This window comes from Strongylocentrotus purpuratus, unplaced genomic scaffold (genome assembly GCF_000002235.5).
Source record: "Strongylocentrotus purpuratus isolate Spur 01 unplaced genomic scaffold, Spur_5.0 spur5_scaffold_21, whole genome shotgun sequence".
Classification (NCBI taxonomy): domain Eukaryota; kingdom Metazoa; phylum Echinodermata; class Echinoidea; order Camarodonta; family Strongylocentrotidae; genus Strongylocentrotus; species Strongylocentrotus purpuratus.
Window position 1 is genome coordinate 39,162,920 of NW_022145607.1, and position 14,244 is coordinate 39,177,163.

General features: G+C 37.4%; 1 protein-coding gene across 2 annotated transcripts in view; it reads left to right on the forward strand.

Annotated features, from left to right (window-relative positions):
• Nucleotides 1–347: 347 nt before the first annotated feature.
• LOC578342 (organic cation transporter protein) overlaps nt 348–14,244 on the forward strand; it is a 35,973-nt gene continuing 22,076 nt past the window's right edge. The window contains exon 1 of one of the 2 annotated variants that reach the window (XM_030994756.1): nt 348–689. In XM_030994756.1, coding sequence (XP_030850616.1) covers nt 540–689 — 150 coding nt within the window. In that variant the 5' untranslated portion in view covers nt 348–539. Of the gene's footprint in view, nt 690–12,954; nt 13,256–14,244 lie in introns of those variants that run through there. The other variant, XM_030994754.1, reaches the window with a different exon arrangement.

Genomic DNA, 14,244 nt, shown 5'->3' on the forward strand with positions numbered 1-14,244 from the left:
GGATATGCCATGTTTGTCACACCTAGTAGCAATTAATATATGCAACTCACATTCTGACTATTGAAACACAATTATTTGTAAAAAGGTGAAGGAAATAATTTGTAACGAGGCTGTGCATTAAATTTGATTACGTTACGAAAATGGCCTATTGTGTTCGGAACGAAAGCTTCAGTCTCTTATATCGACTGATCGCGCGATCCCGTATTTTTGTATACTATTGACCTAAATGAGGGGGCATTTCTCGCACCTGAAAAGCAGCACTCACAAGACGTATCCGAGGTGAACGGTGACACTATAATTATGCATTTTGTGTTCAAGTGATCCAAATGACCGAGGGCCCAGGTTTAAAAAAATGTACACACATCTTTGTTGCTGGTGTTTATGAAGCATGACGAGATCGAGTTGTCATTAAAAATTAGTGTGCAGGAACTCCGAGCATAAATAGAACAAGATTTACTAGTCTAACAGTGCGTGTTTCTAGTATCTTCCTGAACACTCGGCTTAGTTTTGACTGCATGAAGTTGCTGTAAGGCACAATCATGAAATTCGATGAAATTCTTATCACTGTCGGGGAGTTTGGTCGTTATCAGAAGTTGATATACATCGTCTTTGTTTTAGTTTCCATCCCCAATGCTTTTCAAGCCATATCTATCGTGTTCTTGGCGGGATCATCGGATCATTGGTGTGCGGTAAGTTTTTCCAATTTATACGAGAACTCTCGGTTATTGTGGGGGGGGGGGGGTCGAAGAAACTCATTCATTGCGACTGAACAAGGCAGGGGCGTCGGACGTTCGGGGGCACACCAACAAAAAAGGGCACCTACAAAGGGAAACAAGGCAAAAATGTGTAATATTTAGGCGACATTGGTACATGTGTATACCTGTATATAGTTATTACATTATCAGGGATGATGATTCCACCATTTGTCTATGTATTTATCAGAGATGATAATGATGATGATGATGATGATGATGATGATGATGATGATGAACAGCATTTGTATGGCGCTATATATCTGTTTTAAAAAACATTCGACGGCGCGAGCTGCTCCAATAAAGTTAGCATTTAAATGTCTGAAGGAAGATGTGAGTTTTGAGTGAAGCTTTGAAGTGGTCCAGGTTGTCAATTTCGCGAATAAATGATGGGAGGGAATTCCACAGGCGAGCCTGAGCAATAGAGGTGGAAAGGTCATTTATGAAAAGGGGAAGAGACTCTTATAAAAAAAAATGGAAAATGGGTACTTATCAGAACGAAAAAAGGTACTTACTAAAAAGGGAAAATGAGCTCGTGTCAAAGGACTAGGGGCACGTGTCAAATTAAAAAGGGCAATTATCAAAGGTGAGGAAGGGCACTTCTCGCATCTGAAAAGAAACACTCACCAGAGATTAAAAGGGGCACTTGTGAGAATGGAAAAAGGGCACTTAACAGAATTTAAGAGGGGCATGTATTATAGGTTAAAAGGGACTGAGTGAATTTGAAGGGGAACTTACTAAAAATGAAAAGGGGGCACTTATCAGATGGAATAGTGGGTACTTTTTTTACAGGAAAAGGAAAAGTTATATGTTTTCGTGTGTGGATGCACTAGTATAGAGTAATTTTTGTCAGTTAAGTCATCAAAATGTGAACTTTGATAAACTATTTAAAAAAAATCAACGATTGTGAATATACAATATTCAGAAAAAAGTTCACAACAGATTTTTGTGAAACGTCATGCACGCAATATGATACAAATCATATAACCTGTTTTGGGATATAAAACGGGAAATTAATGGGATAAAAAGAATAAAGCAATTGATAAATAGTGAGGCAATAACGTCACAAACTGATAACCAAATTGACAATTTGTGTAGTGATTTTCTAAGTTCCATAGTTTTTCGTACTTTTAAAAAGATTCATAATTTCGTTTTTAGTTATCCGATTTTATTCAAGTGTTTGTTTTGCTCTGTTTCTCTTGTTTTTTCTGCATCTATTAAAAGCAAATTATTGTTGGAGTGGACTTAGCCTTTAACAGAGGCGATAGGAGGCACTTATGCCTTTTAAATTCAAGTGACCCACATAATTTGACCCCGCACATAAGGTGAACCAAGTTGTAAATGTATATTTGATTGTTGTTTTTATGAAGCATGCCAAGTTTACAGGGGTCAATGTGTCGTTTATGCAGAACCACCTTGCATATATACAACCAGATTTACTAGTCAACTCAGACGCCTTGTTCTAGCATCTTCCTTGAACACTTGGTCTAGATCTTGACTGGCACGGTGTTGCTGTAAGGCACAATCATGAAATTCGATGAAATTCTGACCATTGTCGGAGAGTTTGGTCGTTATCAGAAGTTGATATACATCGTCTATGTTTTAGTCGCCGTTCCCACTTCATCTCATTTCATATCTATCGTGTTTTTGGCGGGATCATCGGATCATTGGTGTGCGGTAAGTTTGTCAGACAAGAACTCAATTAATGTGTGTGTGGGGGAGGGGGGGTCGATGAAAGCCATCCATTGGGACTGAACAAGGCAGGGGCGGAGAAGTGTCTTACCAAATGAGGGCACCACAAAAGGGCACTTCCTTGAAAAAAGGCACCTACAAAGGGAAACCTCAAAGCGAAAATATACAATTTTTAGGTGACATCGGTATTACCGTTCATTGTGATTAAATTAACAGGGATGATTTCACTATTTGTTTCTCCCTTTACATAGTCCAAGATACTGCTAAAGCACGAGACTTTGCTGTTGGGTACGATGGTCTGAATATTCATTTTTAAGCGAACGAGCAACACTTTCCAGATTTGTGAGGTCGCAGTGCGAAAAATTTCTTATTATAGAGAGGAAAAAAAAATCAATCCTGATTGAATTTTAAGCACAATCTAATCATGAAAGACTATAAATACCTGTAATAAGAATTATAATAATATAGCTATATCTACTATAAATGCAAGTGAGAGTAGCCAGCAAGCTCTGGAGAATGAAAAAACTTGATCTTAGTGGCATAAAGGTAAAGACCAGTATTGGAAACGCCCCAATTTCAAAAAATGAAATGGAAGCTCTCATTACCAATCATGTGAAAGAATATGTTTTGACTAATACATGATGATAAAAAATTTGCCGGGAAACCGCCTACTAATTCATATATTTGGTAAATTTGTTTCTCTCATGGTCTGGTGAGAGATATAGGGTAGTCCCATATACATCTTTCTGTGTATAGTGCTTGTAACTTTACGAAGAATGGGCCAAATTTCTTATCATTTTGATGATTCCAGAACCTTGCAGATGCTAGATGCTAGATGATCAACCTTTTCTGATCGATTCCACAACGTTTCTTTCACAATGCAATCGCATGACCATTACTGGTCTTTACCTTTAAAGGGATCCGGTAACTTTGTCTTACTCTTAGATCCTTTAAAAAAAATCCTTGGTTTAGCTCATGCTGCAATGATAATTATAAACCTTTAAGTCAGTCAGGAACCCCATGACTTTTACAGGCCGATCGCCTGTCTGATTATCAAGATATTTATGATTGAAAATCGAAATCAAATTTTGCGTTTGTCAAATGGTTTTCATAACACTACTGTAGTGTAATGAAAACCATTTGACAAACTGTAATAGACTGTAACAGTCTATTGGGGAAAACGAGTAGGTATAATAAAAACGGTAACTCAACGGTTTTACTTTGAGGCACTTCTTGATCATTTTGAAGCGCAATTTTTTAGGGCTTCAATATAACACTCTATCACAAACACTGATAAACTCAGAACCCTCAGACAATTTAAAAACTCAATCAAGCAAGAAAAGTATTTATCTCATATACCAAATATAAATTTAAGAAAAAATATCACCAAACTACGTCTAAGCGCGCACAACTTACCCATAGAAACAGGAAGATATAAAAGACCAGAAAAAACTCCCCCGAATCTACGATTCTGTGAAGACTGTAATATGAATCTTGTAGGAGATGAATTCCATATAATTATGAAATGTGACAAGTATAAAGATTTACGAGTAGATTTTATAGAAACAATTAGTAATCTGGAAGAAAATTTTTGTAATTTGGATAGTCAAGAAAAATTCATATTTATAATGAGATTAGATAATGAAGTTGTAATAGATAGTTTTTCTTTGTTCACCAAAAACATAATTGCAATGAGGGGTAATTTTTAGATACTATATGTTATAACAAAGTAGTCGTGTACAATCTTATGCTTTTGTTTTAGTTCTCATTTACATATTTCGTATTGCATGACTTATTGTTTATTTAGAAAGGTGTTGTAAATGTTTATATTATGTTTTATATATCGATTGTTGCATTACATTGTAAAGTGATTATAACTATGTCTATAAACAGAATATTGATGTACATCAATGATGTTTAATAAATACAATACAATACACGTAGGGCCGTGCATCTCAGATTTAACTTTGTTCAACGATCCCTTTAAATAAGTAACACATCTTACGGTGAAAGGAAAAGGGGCACTTATCAAAAGGGAAATATGACACTGGATGAAGATGAGCACGTGTCAAATTAAAAAGGTCAATTATCAGAGGTAAAAGGGTGCACTTCTCGCACCTGAAAAGAAGCACTCACCAGAGATAAAAAGGGACAACTATGAGAATGGAAAAGGGCACCTAACAGATTTATAAAGGGTATTTACTAGAGGTGAGAAGGGACATTCATGAATGAATTGGAAGGGGCTCTTATTTAAAAGAAAAAGGGGCACTTATCAAATAGAAAAATTGACACTTAATTGGAAGAAAAGGGGTGCGTGTCAAAATAATGGGGCATTTATCAGAGGGTGAACGGTGACATTATATTTCCTTTTGTGTTCAAGTGATCCAAATGATCGAGGACCAAGGTTTTAAAAAAATGTACACATTTTATGGCTGGTGTTTATGACGCATGACGAGGTCGAGTTGTCGTTAAAAATTAGTGTGCAGGAACTCCGAGCATAAATAGAACAAGATTTACTAGTCTAACTCGGTGCGTGTTTCAAGTATCTTCCTGAACACTTGGTTTAGACTTTGATTCCATGAAGTTGCTGTAAGGCACAATCATGAAATTCGATGAAATTCTTACCACTGTAGGGGAGTTTGGTCGTTATCAGAAGTTGATATATATCGTCTTTGTTTAGTCGCCATCCCCAGTGCTTTTCACGCCATATCTATCGTGTTCTTAGCGGGATCATCTTGGTGTGCAGTAAGTTTGTTAGACAAGAACTCAATTATTTGTGTGTGTGGGGGGGGGGGGGAGGTGATCGATGAAAGTCATTCATTGGGACTGAACAAGGCAGGGGCGGAGAAGTGTCTTACAAAATCAGGGCACCACAAAAAGGGCACTTCCTGGAAATAAGGTCACGTACCAAGGGAAACCTCAAGCGAAAATATATAATTTTAGTTGACATCGGTATTCCCGTACATTGTGATTAAATGAACAGAAATGATTTCACTACTTGTTTCTCCCTTACATAGTCCAAGATACTGCTAAAGCACTAGACTTTGCTGTTGGGTACGATGGTCTGAATATTCATTTTTAAGCGAGCGAGCAACAATTTCCAGATTTGTGAGGTCGCAGTGCGAAAATATCTTGTTATAGAGAGGAAAAAAATCAATCCTGATTGAATTTTAAGCAAAATCTAATCATGAGAGACTATAACAAAAAATAGCTATAATAATAATATAGCTATATCTACTATAAATGCAAGCGAGAGTAGCAAGCAAGCTCTGTAGAATGAACAAGTTGATATTAATGGCTTTAAATATGTAACACATGTTACGGTGAAAGGAAAGGGGGCATTTATCAAAAGGGAAACATGCCCCTAATTAGTATGAAGATAAGCACGTGTCAAAGTAAAATGGGCTATTATCAGAGGTGAAAATATGGCATTTCACGCAAATTAAAAATGGCGCTCACGAGAGATGAAGAAGAAAAAAAATCACTAATGAGAAAGGAAACGGGCATTTGTCGAAGGAAAGTGGACACCCATCAGACTTTAATAGGGCAATTATCAGAGGTTTAAGGGTCATTCATGAAAAGAGGAAGGGACTCTTACAAAAAAAGGAAAATAGGCAACTATCAGAAGAAAAAAAGGGTACTTAACAAAAAGAAAAAATGGGCACGTGTCACAGAAAGAGGGGCACGTGTCAAATTAAACAGGGCCAATTTGAGTACTTCTTGTCTCACACTGTATGCCGTAGACAGTACAGCCAGAACGGTGCAGCAAGATCAGGCATTTTAAAATATTTTTTAAAATCCGGTAGGGCTTGTTCGTAGTTTAAGGTGCTTGCTATGTGTCATCATGCCATTCTCTTCATGCTCGTGACAGCTCAACTGGACCATCACCCGAATAACATAGGGTGTGTAGGCTAGATCTGTAACATATAGAACTTAAGGGCGGATGAGCTCACATAGAGCCAACGACCAGCTACCATTGAAGAGTTTGGTACCTCACTATAAGGTTTTTGATTGTTTGGTACAGGATATTATTAACATTAAAGGTAAGTTTAATGTACTATTTTGTTTAGTTGGGGATTTCAATGCTCGCACAGGGTTACTTGCTGATTATTTAGATATTGATGATAATGCTGTATCTGACCTACTTGGTTTGAACTTTTGTGATGATTCAGTCTGTCACCTAGTACATGTATGGATAAGTCATATTTGCCCATCGGATGTAAAAATATGGATGTTAAGGCAAATAACAATGGTAGTCATGTATGTAAAACTTTAGGTCTTGCTATCGTCAATGGACGGCTGGGTGATGATAATGGTATTGGAAATATCACATGTTAATAAAAATGGGGGTTGTAGCACAATTGATTATGCTATTGTTTCTCATGAATTGTTTTATAACATACAAAACTTCCAGGTTGACTTATTTGATAAGTGTTTATCGGACGTCATTGTCCTATTGTTATGACTTTGCAATCAAAGCATACTCACAACCAAGAAAAACATGATGTTAAAGTAGGGAGGGGTGATACCCACATTCATACCATTTGTGGGTCGTCTAAACCCGGGTTCATGTCTTTTAAGTGCGATTGTGAAAATGCAAATGACTATTCAGATATGCTGCACAGATTAACCTTACAATTGTCAAGAATTATGGAAAATATTCATGGAACTGAAGTCAGGAAGTGGTAGATCATTGCTACTCTGAGATCTGTATTACAGGCTACACAAGATATTGGTGTGTAAGTGGAAACATTCCAACACAGTAAGGAGTCATAAAGAACAAATTATGATTTCTGCATCACAATTATGGTTTGATGCTGATTGTGAAGCTGCCCGTAAAGAGTATCTTAATTTAAGGAATAGGCTAAGCAGGAAAATTCAGCTAGGTAGAAGATTAGATGTTCAAGTAACAAATATTGATGTTTTACAAAGTGACTTTCTTTTGGCAAGTAAGAATATAAAAAAAATTGCTAAGGTAGAAGAGGAAGAAGTATGGTAAAGACTTTAGTGCCTCTTTACGGTCCTTGAAAAAAAACAAGGAAACCCTAGAGCTCTTTGGGATTTATTAAACAGTAATGGTCGTTAATCTAATAGTGCAATCAATGTTTCTTTGGGTGATCTTGTACAGCATTTTAAATCTCTAGGAAATGTTTGTGAATCAGAGGATCATTCAGAGGAAAGGATGCCTTTGGATGCTGATAATGTGACGATACAAAATGATGGTTTGAATGAACTTATCACATTAGAAGAGGTTGATTTAATGGTTAATAAATTGAAAAATGCCAAAGCTTGTGGTAAAGATTTTATCGGAAATGAATTTTGAAAAGTTGCTCCTTAGAAATGCATAGGGTTATTGTTGATTTGTTCAATATTGTTTTAGACAGTGGAATCGTACCCTCTGATTGGTGTATAGGAGTGATAATCCCTATGTTTTAAGAATAAAGGTGGTGAAAACACAAATCCAGATAATTAACGAGGAATTACCTTACTAAGTTGCTTTGGTAAACTGTTTACCTCAGTCTTGAATTAAAGAATTTCTAGCTTTCTTGATAGTAATCGTATGTTAGATGAGGAACAAGCTGGATTTCGTTCAACATATTCAACCATTGACCATGTGTTTGTTTTGAAGACTATTATCGATTTTTACCTACAGAAAAGGAAACGCTTATATTGTGCTTTTATAGATTATAAAAAAGCATTTTATTTAATTGATAGGAAATTTTGTGGTTTAAATTGTTAAAAATAGGTGTGAATGGCAAAGTCCTAAATATTGTTAAAAGCTTGTACAAATGTGCGAAGTCCTGTATTTCTGCCAACGGCGCAATGTCTGAATTTTTCTCATGTAAAACCTTTCGCCATTGCTGTTTACTGTTTATTTAAATGACTTTCAGGAGCATATTGCAAAAATTTATCCTGGCTTGAAAATTTTAATGAAGAAATACATAATACCTTACAAGTTGTCTTGTTTATTGTACGCTAATGACACAATCATTTTGGCAGAAGCCCTGACGAATTACAAGTGGCGCTGAATGCAGTACAAGGATATTGTAATACATGGCACATAACGGTCAATGCGAGTAAAACTAAAATAAATTTTTTTTTTCCAGAGGGAAAGTTAGGAAGATACCAAATTTTACGTATGGTAATACAAAAGTAGATGTAGTATATGATTTTGCTTATCTTGGAGTACAGTTTAATTATAATGGTACTTTCAAAAAGGCAATGGCAAAGCAGATAGTGCAGGCTAGAAAAGCGTTATACAGTATGTTGACTAAAGCAAAGAAAATGCAGTTGTCAGTTGATATTCAATGTCATTTATTTGACCATTTGATTTTGCCTATCTTATTGTATGGTAATGAAGTCTGGGGACATGAAGATATAAAGCAGATTGAAGTTTTTCATAGGAAATTCCTCAGAACGTTATTGTCTGTAGGTTCATATACTCCAGACTGTATGGTTTATGGAGAAACTGGACGAAGTTTGATTTTTTAATCATGTGAAGGGTAGAATAGTTAATTTTTGGTCAAGAATTTTGAAAGGTAAAGATAGCAAATATTCATATGTCCTTTTAACATTTATTTCTGCCATTCATAAAGATGAACATTTGGAATCTACTTCCTCATTGTTAAAATTCATTGAAAACACGTTTAATCTAGCTGGTCTATCCAATATTTGGCTAGGACAAAATAGTGGATTTGGCTAACATATTAATTCTTCGTTAAAACTGAGACTAAATGATATTTTTTGGTCGGGAATGGAGAGATGCAGTTTGGTCAAATCGCATTTGCACAAATTATAGAATATTTAAAGGCAACCATATATTTGAAAGCTATTTACTCACCCTAAATAAAACTGATGCTATTTCTATCTGTAAGTTTCGGTGTAGATCACATAAATTACCTGTAAACAAAGGTCGATTTGATGCGAACACACCACATTGTGATATGCAGTGCACACTCTGTCTGTTCACTGATGTAGGGCCTCCACGGGCCTCCACGGAAAACAGTATTCAACTACTGATGGAGCCACCCTACTAAAAAAAAGACTAATAAATAAATAAAATAAATAAATATAAGAGATGAATTTCACTTTATTTTTGTTTGTCCATATTTTCAAAGGGAGAGATGTTTATATTTATCAAAAAAGTGTTGTAAGTCTAAGCTCCCAAGTGCTATGCACATGACAGTAATTTTTTAATACTAGAAGCACTTCCCAGTTGAAGAATTTAGCAAGATTTACTCGCCTTATTACATTGTATGTTAAAATTTTATCAAAAAACAGAGAAAGAAGATAGTTCAAGCATTTCAATAAGTACAATTAGAGCTGAACCTACACGTACTCGTAGCGGTAGAATAGTGAAACACTATTAAGCTTGTAAATAGACTGCATTATACATTCATTATTGTCACTATCTACACTGTACATGTGTATATACTTTGTGTTTACTAGTTGGTTCATTTTTCATGTTTGTACTTTCATACACTATACACCTATTATCGTTTGTATCTTTTTGTCATTTCTATGTATAATATGAGAATTGTATTCATAACTCATGCATTGCCATTTATACTTTCATGTTTGTTTGTTTGTACTCTCATACCCCGAGAGGGGGCCAAAGAGTCAATAAGATGCTATTCTATTCTATTCTATATTACCATTGTCTGCAACATCATGAATAAGAACAGACAGAAAGAAAAACGAGATGCAAGCCTGACTGGTCCCCAAACAATTAGTCCTGCTGTAAATAGCCTTCGGGAAGAGTTGCTGCCTTTTGCAAATAAGGTACATTGTAATGACCAACCCATAGTTCAAAGCCTTCGGGAATATTAGGCTGTGATGCTCTGTCCCTGAAAACAAGAGGGAGGCGACTGCGCATTGCGACATGGAATGTTAGGACGTTGTATAAGGCAGGGAAATTAGATAACTCATTCAGGAGGCTAATAGGATGAAACTAGATTATAGGTATTGCGGAGATGGGAAGAATATATCAAAGACCTATTTGACGATGATCAGTGGAGTAATGAGCAAAAACGTTTGGGGGGGGGCTGACAAAAAAAATCCACAGCACCCCACTCTAACATGAAGGCCCCGCTGAACGTTTCGCAAAGTGGGGTCCAGGGTCGGAGCCCCCGAAGCTCAAGGGGTATGGGCATCAGTGGCGGATCCAGGAATTTCTTACCGGGGGGGGGGCACAAAATGGCATGGGGTTAAATATAGTAAAACGATGAAGCGACAGAACGAGGCTTTAGCGGCAAGGGAGTGGAGCGACCAAGCGGGGATGGGTCTGGGAGGGGGTTCTGGCCCCTTCCCAGAGTAAGAAGCATTTGCAATTTTAGAACCAAATTAGACGCATTTTCAGGCACTTCCTGGAGTAATATGATCTTTTGCAATTAGAGAACCACATTTGGCGCATTAATGTCCACCGGCACTTCCTGGAAAAAAACGAGGCCTTCTGATTGGTTAGAAGTTAGAGAAAAGTGATCTGCCACATCTTGAGACGTTGTATATGCTTTGATGCCGCACAATGCATAAAGACGGTGGTCCGGTACTTCATCAGTATTCCCTTAGTAGTACTTGCAAAAAATTTCTCGAGTGTATAAACTGTGTCGTTATCAGGGGCGTCGCTAGATTTTTGTCAGTGGGGGAGTGGGGAAGGTATACCGATTACCGACAAACCGAGCAACCAATTACCGACAAATGTGTTAATGCCAATGTCCAAAGTCTACAAATTTAACCCTATAAACCCGGGGCCAGGAACTAAGTTATTTTTCAGTCTCCCCCCCCCCCCTCCCGCGCGAAGCGCGGAAACTTTGACACTTCATTAAATTATTATAGAAAGAAGGTGATCCGTTGTACAGTTCTCGACTCTTAATTCTTGTTTGGATTCAGTCCCCCCCCCCCTCTCCCTCGCGAAGCGTGGCAGTTTTGACGTTTCAATAAAAAATTACTCTTAGTCCTTGTCTGAATTCATTTTCGCCCATCCCGCGCGAAGCGCGGAAGCTTTGATGATTCATTGAATTATTACTTTTAATCCTTGTCTAAATTCATTTTCGCCCATCTCGCGCGAAGCGCGGAAGCTTTTGCGTTTCAATAAATCATACCTCTTAATCCTTGTCTGAATTCGTTTTCGCCCACCCCGCGCGAAGCGCGGAAGCTTTTGCGTTTCAATAAATCATTACTCTTAATCCTTGTCTGAATTCGTTTTCGCCCATCCCGCGCGAAGCGCGGAAGCTTTCACGTTTCATTAAATTATTAGAGAAAGAAGACGATTCGTTGTATCGTGTTCTTGTCTGAATTCAGTTCCCCCGCCCCCTCCCCCCCCCCCCCCATCTCGCGCGAAGCGCGGAAGCTTTTGCGTTTCAATAAATAATTACTCTCAATCCTTGTCTGAATTCGTTTTCGCCTATCCCGCGCGAAGCGCGGAAGCTTTGACATTTCATTAAATTATTAGAGAAAGAAGACGATTCCGTCTTTTAATCCTGGTCTGAATTCATTTTCGCCCATCCCGCGCAAAGCGCGGAAGCTTTTAGGTTTCATTAAATAATCAGAGAAAGAAGACGATTCGTTGTATCGTGTTCTTGTCTGAATTCAGTTCCCCCCCCCCCCCCCCCCCGCCCCCCTCCCACGCAGTGACGCCAGTGACGATGATAGAGGTCCAGAACTTCCAATCACTGACAACGAGGGTCCAAGTATACTTGAATCAGAAGTTAAACAAGCTCTGCATTCACTGGGAACTTCTAAATCTGAAGGCCCGGATGGGATAACACGGGAAGAACTTGTGGCCTTAAAGGAATTTGGGATTGAACATTTGACTAGTATTTGCCAAATGATATACAATACCGGTCATATTCATGAAAAAGTCGATATTTGTGCCAATTCCAAAGGAGCATAAGACAAGTGCATGTGTAGATTTCTGGACAATTAGCCTTATGAGCCATGTAACTTAGTTGCTCTTAAAGATCATTCTCAACATAATAAAAATTCAAATTGACAATGAAGTAGGTAAGGAACAGTTTGGTTTTAGACCTCAAAGTGGTACTAGAGAAGCAATATTCTGTATGAGAATGATGACAGAAAGGTATATTGCAATAAATAAAGAAATATATGTGTGCTTTATTGACTACTCTAAAGCATTCGACAAAATTTACCACGACAAATTGATTGAAAGCTTACACAAAATTAATCTTGATGGTAAGAACATACGTCTCATATCTAAACTTTACTGGGAGCAGAAAGCTGCCATCAAAATTCACAATGAAATTACAGGTTACAGGTCCTGACACGGCACTAATATCCTTTGGCAAGATATTAACCTGCACTTGCTACACTAAGAGTGCACCAGAACTGGCAGAAGATAGAGTGAAATGGAGAGATGTTGCAATCAACCTCCGAACCGGGAGAAGATACTTGGATAGATAGAATTACCAGAGGTAAAAGGGGGCACTTCTCGCACCTGAAAAAAACACCGCAAAGATATGTACACATTTTATTGCTGGTGTTCATGAAGCATGACGAGGTCAAGTGTCGTTAAAAATTAGTGTGCAAAAACTCCGAGCATAAATAGAACAAGATTTACTAGTCTAACTCAGTGCGTGTTTCTAGTATCTTCCTGAACACTTGGTCTAGACTTTGACTGCACGATGTGGCTGTAAGGCACAATCATGAAATTCGATGAAATTCTTATCACTGTCGGGGAGTTTGGTCGTTATCAGAAGTTGATATACATCGTCTTTGTTTTAGTTTCCATCCCCAGTGCTTTTCACGCCATATCTATCGTTTTCTTGGCGGGATCATCGGATCATTGGTGTGCGGTAAGTTAGACCAAGTTATACGAGAACTCAGTTATTGCGTGTGTGTGTGTGTGTGTGCGTGTGTGTGTGTGTGTGTGTGTGTGTGTGTGTGTTTGGGGGGATGAAAGTCATTCATCGCGATTAAACTAGGCCACATTAAAATGTTACTACCACCCTCTTATATCATGTTATATCCATACTACCTGACCAGCAGTTATCAAAATAAATGTAGCAGTTTCGATTTTTACTTCCGCAACTCCTGTACTCTGTATAACAAAATATATGTTAAGGTTTGATATCATTGTAGTCCTGTTCATACTCTGAATGATATATGTGTGACCTCAATACGTTTAAGTAAAGAAAAATAAAATTATCTTTTGGGGGTTAAGGGGTTAGAAATAATGTATTGCTTTCAGATACTTGAGATACACTACAGTGTTCAATCGTATTAGTACAGTATATTACTTTAGTGTGGACCAAACTAAAATAATTAAAAGTTCATTAGAATGTGAAAGACTATTTTGTGAAAAAGGGGCGTGTCGGTACGCCATAATCTATTTATCAAACCAAATCCGTATGTTGTGATGGATTTATTAAGAGGGGGAGGGGGTGCTTTTATCGCAGAAATCCTCAGTTGTAAAACACACTGCCGAAATCATTTAAAGGTTGTTATACTGAAGATCGCTTGAAGAGAAAAACAAAGAATTTCGTGTTATCCCCTAAATATCTTTTGTTTTGTTTTATTTTGTTTTATTTTCGTTATTGAATTTAATTTCTTTCTTAAGCGCCTTGCGCACCATCTGGGCAAATATGTTTGCGCGTTTTATAAGACTGCAGTTAAATTATCGTCATTAACTCATTATTATACAAAAAAGGAAAATAATTCAACCGCAATGGGAAAATTACGTGAAGTATATAAGAATATAAACGGAGGCTTATCACAGGAGCTGCTAACAGTGCCGTGTTAACGAAATAGGACAATACCATCAAGTCTCTTGTGTAACAGTCAA